The 13,217-nt window shown below is 36.0% G+C and overlaps 1 protein-coding gene across 7 annotated transcripts in view; it reads left to right on the plus strand.

Moving 5' to 3' along the window:
* Positions 1 to 13,217, plus strand: part of LOC129771424 (FH1/FH2 domain-containing protein 1) — a 268,143-nt gene that overhangs the window by 242,853 nt on the left and 12,073 nt on the right. For 5 of the 7 annotated variants that reach the window (XM_055775046.1, XM_055775043.1, XM_055775045.1 and 2 more), the window contains one exon: positions 52 to 350. In XM_055775046.1, coding sequence (XP_055631021.1) covers positions 52 to 350 — 299 coding nt within the window. Of the gene's footprint in view, positions 1 to 51; positions 351 to 471; positions 621 to 13,217 lie in introns of all 7 variants that reach the window. The other 2 variants (XR_008742368.1, XR_008742369.1) reach the window with 1 other exon arrangement.

A 13,217-nucleotide genomic window follows, 5' to 3' on the forward strand; every position in this document is an offset into this window, starting at 1 on the left:
GTTACTTGGCTTGGAAAACATGCGATTGCAAATTTTGTTTTTCTTCGACAGAACACTCTTGGGAACGCCCACTAAGGGTCCTGGTGGGGCGGAAGTTGAAATGAGTGGAACCCTTACCTGGCGACGGAGACGAGGGGACGCAACAGCTTCCCCGGTGACAATGATGAACACAAGTGGGAACAGTACACTGAACAGTAGTTTCACCGGTGGCAGTCACAATCGGGACGAGAGCTTCACCGATGGCGATGACGAAATACTAGAATCTCTGGTGAAGACGGCGACGAAAGCGGCTACACCTAGACCCACTCAACGAGAACGGAAACGTACCCGCCAGGCAGATCGGAAGTCGTGTGAGTATACCATATCTGGGTGGACTTGGAGTAAGGCAACATGTGTTCAATGGGTGGTGGTGGATATCATTCGCGAGAGTAATGTTTCTGTATGTTTTTCCCCTTTTCTGTACAAATGTAGTTAAGAGGTCAAGAACGCGTGAAGGGTTTGAAGTGGAGCGCAGTGGACATTCGCCAGTCTAGCAGAGTCGGAAATGCGTTGTAGATAGTCGCGCTGTGGCTTCGAATAGTACCCATCTGACACCCCGAGCAGTAGAACTTAGGATAATGGTGAATTTCACGGTGTTGGTTGTGATGCATTCACATGCGTTGTAGTGTGTTTTCTATAACCATAATGTGTGTGAATAACTAACAAAGTTTTCGGCAGTTTTCGTATGGAGGCGAATGCACTACAAAGTTTAAAGACTCTTAAAAAAAAAAGAAGTGAAGTGAAGCAGTATCCGCGTTTATATGTTGGATGCAGAAGAATCGTATTAAGAAATTGTATTGCAGTCAAAGCTCTCTATAACGACAATCTTTATAGCGACAAATCTCTCTATAACGACATGTTTGAAGGTCTCTTCAAAATCGCATAGAAATTCTTTTCACGGTGCCCCCCTGGACCGTTATTTTTAAAAAAACTGACCATCAAAACCAAGTATAGGGCTCGATTCCTTAGGTAATTCTACACCTCTGGGCAAATTTTTCAAAAAATCCCTAGTCGAATTTTCGAGAAATCTTGATTTGAAGTTTTTATGTCAAAAAAACCAAAATAATCATAATTCGAAGTACTTAATTTCGCCAAGATACATCCAAAAAGGTCCAACAAGTTGTCCGAGATGTTTTCAACCGGAAGGTACATGTTGCCGTTGCTACATTTATAATTATTTACAACTGACTTAACTCAGTAAACAGGCTTAAGTATGTTGTTCATATGGTTTAATGGTTTTAGTTTAACTTAAGTGTTGCTTTCTTTGGAATGACTCGTAGACTCGGAAGCCTGCTCATTGTGCAATCCGAGTCCTCTACCTGTTTCATTGCAGAACTCACCAACGTGGTACTTAGCGATGTGGTACTTAGACGTAGACGGCAGTTGCAGATTTTCTCAGCTTTTTGTGAATTCAACGATTGACTCTTCAAAATCATGTTCCAGATTAAACGAATAGCATTTTGTGTACATGGTTTAGAATTATTCAGAACCTGAAAATCGTAACAATAATAAGATTTTTTTTAACATTTGTTTAGTAGCATAACTTGCCATGACGTAATCTGAAAGCTCAGAATTGTCTGCCAAATAGTTGGCAGCGTCTACAAGCACGTGGCAGGCTCTTCCAGTAAACCCGTACGTCATCTGTTAATGCCTCACCTGTGCTTGGTTCACTCACAAGTCTACCCAGTCTAGCGCCTTCTTTTCGACGGACTTGAAAATCGTTTTAACGAGTCCAAGCGTGATGTGTAGTGGCGGAGGCGGGCAAAGGTTCAGGATTTTGTCTCCATCGTTACCGGAAACTAGAGGGACATTGACATGGAAACTAGAGGGACATTGATCGAGATATCATTTGTTGTGCCAAGCTCACTTTTGAGGGCCTCGCAATATGGACACAGGTTCCTCCAGGAGTGTGCCATAATGCCGATAATAATGTTGATTATTTTGAGGTTCCCGGCGACCAAACTTTCGACCTCGTGCAGTTTGAGTAGATCCGTCCGGGAGGGGAAATATTATTGTATTTTTCTGCAAGATTTGGCGAAAGAGCAATTATAAATAGCTTCTTTACGTCACCATCCTTGAATCTAATCTCAGCTAGGAGCTCTGTTGGCGGGAAAATCAAAGATAACGTGATTTTGAAGAAGCTCCGACCCCTGTCAATTCCAATTTTAACGAGACAATCATCTCCAGCAGTTGCCCTGGACAGCTTAATACGGTTTATGAGCTCGGGTACACACGTGAAATACGCAACAACATGATCTGACGAAGATGCAACCTTTTCCGTGACGCTGGACAGCTGAAATACTTCGAATAAATCTTTAAGCTGTCGGTTCATCTCCACTAGCTTGTTCCTTACACCTGGTTCGATTTTTACTCCCGACGCTCGAATACTTTTTACCATACCTATGTAATGAACAGATTGCATAACTAAATAAAATACTAGGGTGAAGGGCCTATGTACATGGAATTGGGCCAATACCCAAAATCCTTCAGGAAAGCATTTTTTTTTTCAGGAAAGCAGCTTCGAAACCTTGCAGAAATTGTCCGACAACAATTTTTGTACTTTCACTTATCAGTCGAAGTGGCGTTGTCCTTGAAAGACAAAGTACGCACACCAATTTTCTGTTTTTTCATGACGATCCATTTTGAACGAAAAACTGCACACACGAGATTATCACAAGAAAAAATACAACTATATCGTAACCACGTGCTCAATGTCTGTCAACGTTGCTGGAGCTTAATGATTAGGGATATTTTAAAATTTCAAAGCCTACTATGCCGCTGATTTTTTTTTTGTTGGTCGGCAATCAAACAAAGTGAACTATAAATATTTAGCCGATCGTTGCTTCCTCTGTATTAATTATTACAAAGTAAACCGTATAAACAACATACTTAAGCCTGTTTAGTAAGTTAAGTCAGTTGTAAATAATTACAATTGTAACAACGGCAACATGTACCTTCCGGTTGACTTGTACCTTCTCGCACAACTTGTTGGACCTTTTTGGAGGTACCTTGGCGATATTAAGTACATATAATTATGATTATTTTGGTTTTTTTTGACCTAAAAACTTCAAATCAAGATTTCTCGAAAATTCGACTAGGGATTTTTTTTTAAATTTGCCCAGAGGTGTAAAATCGAGCCCTATACTTGGGTTTGATGGTCACTTTTTTATATACAAACGGTCCTGGGGGGCACCGTGCTTTTCTTTATTGCGATCTTCCCTATAACGACACATTATCGCTTCTATTTACTAAAACATAACATCCTCTATTGCGACAATTTTCAATTTCACTCCACTCATAGTGTGTGTGTGTGTCAATGTCAGTGCCGATAGCGTAAATAGTCTATATCAGGGGTGGCCAAACTTTTGAGCATAACGGGCAACTAATTGTTCAAATATTAGGCTGCGATCTACCAACGTTGACTGTATCAAAAAATCATTTTGAAAAATTAAAAAAATCCATTGTAATGTAGTACTAAACAAAAAAAAACAAAGTTTTAACCCTCCTGTACTCTCGCGCTAAATCATAACTCGTATACCCGCGCACGGTGTCATAAACTGTGCGTAGCTCTGTAATTTTGCTATTGTGTATTATTGGCGTTATTGGTATTTATTTAAAGTCAAAACGATATAATTAAATTGAAAAACCCCTGAAAATGTATTTCCTTCAACTTAATTCAGTCTCCTCAAAACAAAATTATTGATTCTCGGTCTGTAAAACCGTATGCTCGAGTAAACGAGGGTTAATTAAAGGGAAATCATAGATCATAGAATATCTATTAATTGGATTGAAAATTATTTTTTTTAGATAAAAATAATTACCGGTTCTAAATAATTGATAAGTGATACTTTATTTTCTATAACGTTTCATAATCATTATCATTGTCATCTATGAGCATACAAAGCATTTATTTTTCATAAAAATACACCCAAGATGATAATTATATTCCTCAATTACCTAGATGTATGAACTAGAGATGAAACAGATATCCGGGTCCGGCCAATATTTGCTATCCTGCCAGATACTGGATAGTGACCTACTATCCGGCGGATATCGGATATTAGAAAAAATCAATAATGTCTCATTAACATCAGATAAATAATATGTTTGTCAAAATTAAGTTATTATTAACTCATAACATTAGTTCACCATTACTTTTATTTTAAATTTACTTTTATTATAATTTTTTTCAACCGATAGATTACAGAACAGTAGTTCACTGTATGCACTACTACAAGGAGCTGAAACATAAACTCTAGCAAACCTTGCCAGTTGGGGGTACTACTTAGAGTTTGATGCCCACCAAACGTAAGGAGTGTGATTGCGATCGATTCGAAATGTTTTCGCATAACAATCGATTAGTGATGGATTTTTTTGGAACTGACTATCATTTCCATTTGCCACTTCGTTGAAACTGCCCCGAAAGGTGTCATGAGCATCGCGTGTAAGGTTAAATCCAATTCCGTCTCTTTTGCTTCGTTTAATTTGATGTGTGGTGAAGTAAGTGTACCCTCTCATCCCTGGAGACAGTTTAACGTTTTTTAATCTTGAATGAAAATAATTGATTGATGTTCTTTGCTTATTCGAACTCGTAGTATTTATTCGACTAGTATTAAAATTATTTCAATATATTACAAAAATTTCATGATTGTGGTAGAAAATCCATAACAGATAAAAAAAATCTGTCCAATATTCCTTGCAGAAAACTTAATACTTTATTAGCGAATATTCATTCTATACGGAAAATTTAATCATAGTTCATTATTTTTATGTAAACTGTATTTATTACTCTCTAAAATGTAAACCTTTATTTGGTTGATGCATACTTGCAGTTTCTCTTTTTATCACTTTTGTTCTATTCATGACTATCACCTCTATTCTGCATTTCGATCGATTCGAAATATTTCGATCGACTTGATAAAATTTCTTCCTGTATTCCGTTCGAATTGTTTTTGCATTTCGTTCGATCTGCTTCTCTTCAGAAATTAAATGGACAAAACGTTCGAAATAGGGAAAGCGAAATTATAACTCGAACGAAATGCCAATCCGGCGGAATACAGAATCGGGGTGTATATTTCTTGGAAGAAATCTGCACAATCAATTCACATAACTCATCATAGTATTACAATAAAAATAACAATATTTTATAAAAAAATATTTAAATGGAAACTTTGATGATGAAATATCTACTCTTACAACTAATATTGCTATTGAGGTTAGCATGAACACCTCATAAAATGGTCACGACAAAAGGTGGAGGGATACTGAATATAAATTAAGCTTGCAGTGATTCTCTGTGTTGAGCTACAGTGAAGCAACGTTTACCCGCGAGCGAATAATTCGCGGTGAAAAGCAATCAAAGTGTTCTAATCAGGCTTTGCCCTACTTTGCCAAATGACAGATAAGTGTTTTTTTTTAAATCATCGCTGCAGTATAACTCAGATTAAGCTGAATCGATTAAGCTCTGATTGCCCGAATTCGAATTTTTTTTTCTAAACATAAAAAAAAATCCTCGAAATGGTTTTAGTCCATCATAGATTGGAGTTTTCATGAGATAATACACAGTGTATCAAATCCATCTCAGATTGGGAAAATTAAAGACTGATCATAACTACCCCTTTTACAAAGTGCACTCTTGCGAAAAAACTTGTTTAGTTTTGTATTTCAAACTGTTATACAGTGATAGACATTCGTTTAGCCGCACTTGAAAAAAAAACTTGAAACACTTACAAAACAACTAGGAATGTTCTTTTTATCGGGATACTTATTTCCTGTAGTGATAGTACATTTAAGTCACTTTTATTGAAAGGACTTGTGTCACAATCACACACACACAAGGCGGCATCGGTGGATATAAACATTCAAACGTCGCTTTTTCCCGAGACATACGTTCAGCCGCAGGCCATAAAAATCGAGTTTTCGCATAATCACCAAGCCCTTATCTGTGTTTTTTGAAAAAAAAATACTGGGAATGTTCAATTTACAAGATAAATATTAAATGTGCGTAAGAGGTTGGTCAGATTAGTGATTTACGTAGAATTTAAAAGAATGGCGAAAGGTATTCTATTGACGGAAGAGGGCGGAAAATAATAAAGATATTCAGTGAACAAAAGTTTCCTAATCGCTCGATCGTAACAAAAATTGGTCTTTCTGAGAAAGTGATACGGAATTTCTTAAAATAGTGCCAAAAATATGGGATATAACGACCAACAAATGGGAACACCAATGTTACTTTGCGTCTTAAAGGTCGAATAAGACACGAAGCAACCAGGAAACGATGTCCTGCTCATACTTTAAGGCAGAATCGGTTGTTCCAGTAACGAAGAGGCATATTGCGCGCATCTTGAATGAGTCACCAAACATCATGTGGAAAAAACTTCAAGGGAAGCCGAAACTGACCGCCACCCATAAGCAGAACCATTTCATTTACGCCCGGCAATACATGGAATGGAAACTAGAATGGAGAAATGTTGTATTTTCCAGCGAAACAAGTTCAATTTGGATGGTCCGGACTGTTACAGTTGCTATTGGTACAATTTAAGTCAACGGCATGTCGTGAGATCGAAGCAAAACTTTGGGGGCGGAAGTTTGACAGTGTGGGGAGCCGTTTCCTATCACAGCTAGCTTCTCATTTGTTTCATTTTCACCCAAATGAACTCCGAAAAGTATCTTCAATTACTGGTTTTGATTGGCCATATTGAGAATAACGCTACCGAGGATGTCGTTTTTTCAGCAGGATTATGCATAGATCCGAAGGCATGGTTTGCCGAGAACGACATTCCGCTTCTTGAATGACCTGCTGGCAGTCGATGCAATCCCATAGAGAACCTATGAAGAATCTTGACCGAGATGGTCTATGCAAACGGATGACAATTTGACAACATTTCCAGTCTCAAGGCAGTAATTCAGGAATGTTGGGCTATAATCAATATGGCAACACTTTAAAAGCTGTCTGACTCGATTCCAAATCGAGTTTTCAAAGTGATCCTTAATGGAGGTGGACATACTAAATATTAGCTACCGATTGGACTCGAAATTTGTCGTACAATTTTTTTTATTGAAATTTTAGGATGCGGCTAAACGAATGTCCACCCTGATTCCACATATTTGAATTACTTAGAAAACAAAATGTGAATATATTTTTTTTAGAATGAATTCGAAGAAAATAAACAATAACCGTCTTTTATGAGCAAAACTGTACAAAGAAGTGACTTATTTTTAAAAATATTGAGGAAAAATATGGTGCGGCTAAACGAATGTCTACCACTGTATTCAAATGATGAAATTCTCAATATCCCATATTTCTCAAATTGAGAAAGAATATATATGATGGTACACATTTGTACTCAGTAATACTCATAAATTGTATGCACCAAATTTCCGATGTTGTAATGAGGAAGGTATTTCCAGCAAGTAGAAATTCTATCTCTCAGTAGGTGATTTTTGCGACCATGGGGATTAATGAAAAATATTGTGATGGGATGATACGGATCGATATGAAGAATAGTTTCACTAACATTGATTAAGTATAACTTTCGTCGATATAGTAGTATATTTCAAGAAATAACATTATATTTGTGGACTACTGGGCTAAATAACAAATTATATTTTTATTATATAATTCCGGCCTTTAATAATCAATAATCAACTAAAATGTTTTTTGCTTCGAAGGGCAAGGATCTGCGAGATTCGGGGTGACAGCATAGCTTTTTGTCACAAACCCGTCATACAGTATTTTATACATTAAATGTTTGCCAAATATTTGATTGTATAGTGTATCACAGCATCGTCGTCCTCGCCAAGGTAACCATCCAGATCATTATCATAGTAAGTTCAAAATTTTATGCCAATACCCAACTGTTTGTTATGGATGGATGCAGCGTGGTGGGTATTGTACCAGTCCACCATGCAGTCACGTGATCTCCAACAAATCATGATCGATTACTAGACTCTGTGACTGAAATATCAGTCAGCCCTTGAAAGAGCTCCGAAATATCATCAAACTATACCAACTAATGTGTACTTAATTTCTAGTTTTTCGCAATAATTTGAATGATACCCACAGGGAATCATTAAGTAGGTGATTATAGATAACCGATTTTTATTAATGATCGTCGACGAAAATATTTTCTTAAAATCGAATGACCGATTTAAATCGATGATTGATATCTCGTTACGAGCCATACCTTTCTGCTTTCATTGTTATCTCTGTATAGTCGAATTGTTACAATATGGTTCTTCCATACTTTCTATGATTTTTCATTGCAACATCGATTTTCCCCGAGACATACGTTCAGCCGCAGGGCATAAAAATCGAGTTTTCGCATAATCACCAAGCCTTTATCTGTGTTTTTTGAAAAAAAAAAAATACTGGGAATGTTCAATTTACAAGATAAATATTAAATGTGCGTAAGAGGTTGGTCAGATTAGTGATTTACGTAGAATTTAAAGGAATGGCGGAAGGTATTCTATTGACGGAAGAGGGCGGAAAATAATAAAGATATTCAGTGAACAAAAGTTTTCTAATCGCTCGATCGTAACAAAAATTGGTCTTTCTGAGAAAGTGATACGGAATTTCTTAAAATAGTGCCAAAAGTATGGGATATAACGACCAACAAATGGGAACACCAATGTTACTTTGCGTCTTAAAGGTCGAATAAGACACGAAGCAACCAGGAAACGATGTCCTGCTCATACTTTAAGGCAGAATCGGTTGTTCCAGTAACGAAGAGGCATATTGCGCGCATCTTGAATGAGTCACCAAACATCATGTGGAAAAAACTTCAAGGGAAGCCGAAACTGACCGCCACCCATAAGCAGAACCATTTCATTTACGCCCGGCAATACATGGAATGGAAACTAGAATGGAGAAATGTTGTATTTTCCAGCGAAACAAGTTCAATTTGGATGGTCCGGACTGTTACAGTTGCTATTGGTACAATTTAAGTCAACGGCATGTCGTGAGATCGAAGCAAAACTTTGGGGGCGGAAGTTTGACAGTGTGGGGAGCCGTTTCCTATCACAGCTAGCTTCTCATTTGTTTCATTTTCACCCAAATGAACTCCGAAAAGTATCTTCAATTACTGGTTTTGATTGGCCATATTGAGAATAACGCTACCGAGGATGTCGTTTTTTCAGCAGGATTATGCATAGATCCGAAGGCATGGTTTGCCGAGAACGACATTCCGCTTCTTGAATGACCTGCTGGCAGTCGATGCAATTCCATAGAGAACCTATGAAGAATCTTGGCCGAGATGGTCTATGCAAACGGATGACAATTTGACAACATTTCCAGTCTCAAGGCAGTAATTCAGGAATGTTGGGCTATAATCAATATGGCAACACTTTAAAAGCTGTCTGACTCGATTCCAAATCGAGTTTTCAAAGTGATCCTTAATGGAGGTGGACATGTAGCACTGGTTTCTGCGCACTGCTCACCGCGCCAGACTGGCTCAGTACTTTTTATTAACCTCTTTTGTTTACAATCACAATTTCTTATTTACTAACTTAATTTTTCGGGTCGCGCTAGAATTGTACGCACACGTTTCCGTGGTGCTGACTCTGCGCGAACCCCTGTTGTACAATCAAAACCGCTATTTTGAACTTGCCCCCTGGAAATTTGGCGAATAAACAAAACTAAAGTGAGACCGGTTCGACATAAGCGGGACTTAGAAATTAAATAAGGGCGTTACATCTCCCCCTACTCAATGAGTTTTAGGGGAAACTTGCAGAGTTTTCCCTAAAACTGGGTCGTGCGGGTTAATACTCCTATATCCTATATTTGTTTATTCATAACAAACAAACAAAATTATTGGGTTATTGTTTACATCACTTTTTTTTTCTTTTAATTAAAACATTTGTTAAAACAGGAATATAGGAATTTATGGTTCTTTATATCAATTCATACAGTCGTTCCTCTTGTTCCTCAGCTGCTCCCGTCTTCCGTTGTGACTCATCAATTGGTTGGTCTCTGATACTAGGTGTGGGTTGCTGCTTGTCTTCTTCCGCGTTGCGCAGTCTCATCCTTCTTTCTCCACCAGATACGTGTATTTGCGGTCCTTCCGACTCATAAAGTTTTATTTGATTTTATTTTTCGGTTTTAGTGTTTGCGTTCATTTTATTCCATGTCACCATTTTTGCCCCATTGGGCATTGCATCCTTTCCTTCTCCAGCTTTTTCTTCAATCATACTGAAGTTTAGGTATATCGGCAGCAATCTTAGCTTTCAATATAATGTTATGTCATCTCTTCTAGTTCAACTTCGATGCTCATTTTAGTATCATGTGATTTCTGTTTATCTTCAACTTCAGATTTTTCGGCGATAAATAATCGTTATGGAGGTAGTTGTAGTCTTATTGCGTCAACCTTTGCATTACCTCATTTATGGAATTTAGTTGTATCACGTTCTTCACAGCTTTTATTCCAGATTTGTTAGAGCCAGATTGATCACTCCACGTTTCCAATACTCTCGAATGCTTATTGTTGTTTTTTTCTCCATCATCCTACAGTACCCGACACCTTCGATCATTGACCTTCCGCATGACTCGTCGTCCTCTTCCTTCCTGTGACTATCCGGCTGGGATGCCGAATCACTTCTCTCCTTTTCAGCGCTATGCTGAGTTTTGACCTTGACTCGCCTAGCCATGTATCGCTCCTCGTCGACAATCCATCTCCATCGTTCCAGGGAGATCATTTTACACTTTTTTTATTCTATTTTCATTTACACACTTTTTTTTTAACATAATTTTTTTTTAAACATTTTTTTTTTCTTAGAAATCGTTTCTTAATTAGAAAATTTTCGTTCGGTTTTGAACAATTTTTTTTTCTAAATCGAACTTCTGTTCTGCTATTTAGTTTGCTCTTCTTCCCTAGTTTGGGTATTCCTCTTATATTCTTTTTTTCTCTAAAATGATATAATTGAATAGAATGTTCTCTTCCACACATGACCCTTGTATATTTAATCTGAGTTTAATTTTTTTTTTAATGATAAAACCAGTTATTATTAAAGTTAAAGTTATTATAAAACCATTGAAATAAAGCAAATTAAAATCATTAATCATAAAATAATGATGAATAAAATCATAAACTAAAAAAAAAATCATAAAATCTTACAGGTGTGTGTGCCTGTGCCAAAAAAAAATCTGTGGATAGTGCCTGTGCAGGTGTGTGTACCTCCCCTTTTATTGACCAGGTTGAGGTTGCGGTTGTACGGTCTTCCTCTCCTTCCATTCTTGCATCTGTATCACTCTAGCGCGTTCATTCCGGGTCATGACTCCTTGTCCATTCTGTCGTTCCGCATTCAAATACCTGTAAATATACTCTGTGGAGAGAAAAACTCGCGAAACAAAAAAAACTCGGAAAAGAAAAGAAAAAAGAAATAAATTACTATTTTTTTTCCGCAATTCTGCATAACATTACATCTTCAGTCCCCTTATTTTCGTCTCCTCTTTTCTGCTCTATTCTTCGATTTTAATTATTCTTTGATATTTTTTCCATGTTCATGTATTTATTTATTTATTTTGTATTCCATTACTCTCATTCCTATTATATATTATTCTTTATCAAATTTACCTTCGTTTTTCTCTTTTTTTCTCTTTACATTTATTTTTGTACTCCCCAACAACTAGATTCTTCTTTTATTCATTTTTTTTCTTCATTTAGTATCATAACCCTTCATATCTTTTTTTTTTTTATATATTGCCTTGCTTTTCTCTTACAATCTTTTTTTTTATATAATCGATTATTCTTCAATTTTTCTTTATTATCTTTTACTTTTTCTTCTTTATTCTTCTTCTTTTTGTTTTTACTTTGTTTACTCGTTTGTTGTATTTCCCACTTTAGAATGAGTCCAGTGCCAGCTCTTCGGTTAACTCAAAAGTTAATTGCTAACGATTGGAGAACACATTTATTGTTATATCATTAGCTGTAGACTCAAAAGTTATCTCCCTTTTTTTCTCTGCCATAATTTCCCCACTTAATATTCCCTTAAACTCTTCGGTTCATTCAAAATTGTTCTGCATAATAATGCCAAATTGATGAACGCATTAATTGTTATAAAATAGCTGTAGGTATGACGGTCTCCTTTTTCATTTTTCCCTTTATTTGATTTTCTTCTGATTCTGTCTATAGATTCCTCTTTTTATTCCCTTTGTCTTTTATCGTTTTCTCTTCAAACATTTTAATACTTTGTATTCATCTTTATATACGTCTTTTATTTGTTTTCTTAAAATCTCTTATTATATGATTTCTATACCCATTTTTCCTTCCTTTCTTTTCTCTTTTTCCTTTGAGTCTTCCATCTTAATGCAGAAAAACATTGTTTCATTATTTATTTATTTTTTTTGGCTTTACTATTTCTTTGCATATTCAGTTCGTTACTCGTGCTTTTTTTTTGTTAATCTCTTTGTATTTCAATACTATCCTTAATTTTCTTTTCATTATAATTTTTTTGTTCCCTTGCAAAAAAAAAAGTTTCATTTGTTTTTTAATGTTTTATCATCAAACATTTTGATACTTCATTTTTTTCTTTTATTTTGGATTACACATTTCTAGTTGCTATGAACTAGTATGCAACTATTGAATTTAAGTGTTGTTAGAATCCCACATTTATAAATTCTTGTTATTTTTCATTTGTCATTTATCTTCTTCTGTATAAGCTCGACTTGTCACAAAAAGAAAACGAAAATTTAGGTTAATTTTTTTTTGTACAAAATATCGTAAAAAATGTGGTTTCACTTACTGTTCTTTATTTCCGGTTGTAATTAAAAATTAAATTCCTTCAACTCTGTAATCCCCCAATTCTAAATGGGAACAAAAAATGGTCATATCTCCTTAAAGCTTCCCCAAAAGTCTTATCGATCATTATTGATGAGCTTTCACAGCTTCATTAAAATTTTTCTTGGTGCAATATGTTTATTTTCATCATTCTTGCTGAATATATCTCCCTCTCATCATCTTCATCATCATCATCTTCATATTCTTTTAATCTTTAATCTTTCATCTTCTTCAATATTTAGTTTTCTTTATTTATATCTTTATTGTTGGAGGTAAATTCATCTCCCTTGATTCTTCTTCGCTTACGTAGCGCTACTTCGTTTTATTTTTCTTTATCATTCGTCAATATCATCTTCATTTTGTTTTATTTAATTAATTGCTATCATCGGTATATCCCACATTTCT

This window comes from Toxorhynchites rutilus, chromosome 2 (genome assembly GCF_029784135.1).
Source record: "Toxorhynchites rutilus septentrionalis strain SRP chromosome 2, ASM2978413v1, whole genome shotgun sequence".
Classification (NCBI taxonomy): Eukaryota; Metazoa; Arthropoda; class Insecta; order Diptera; family Culicidae; genus Toxorhynchites; species Toxorhynchites rutilus.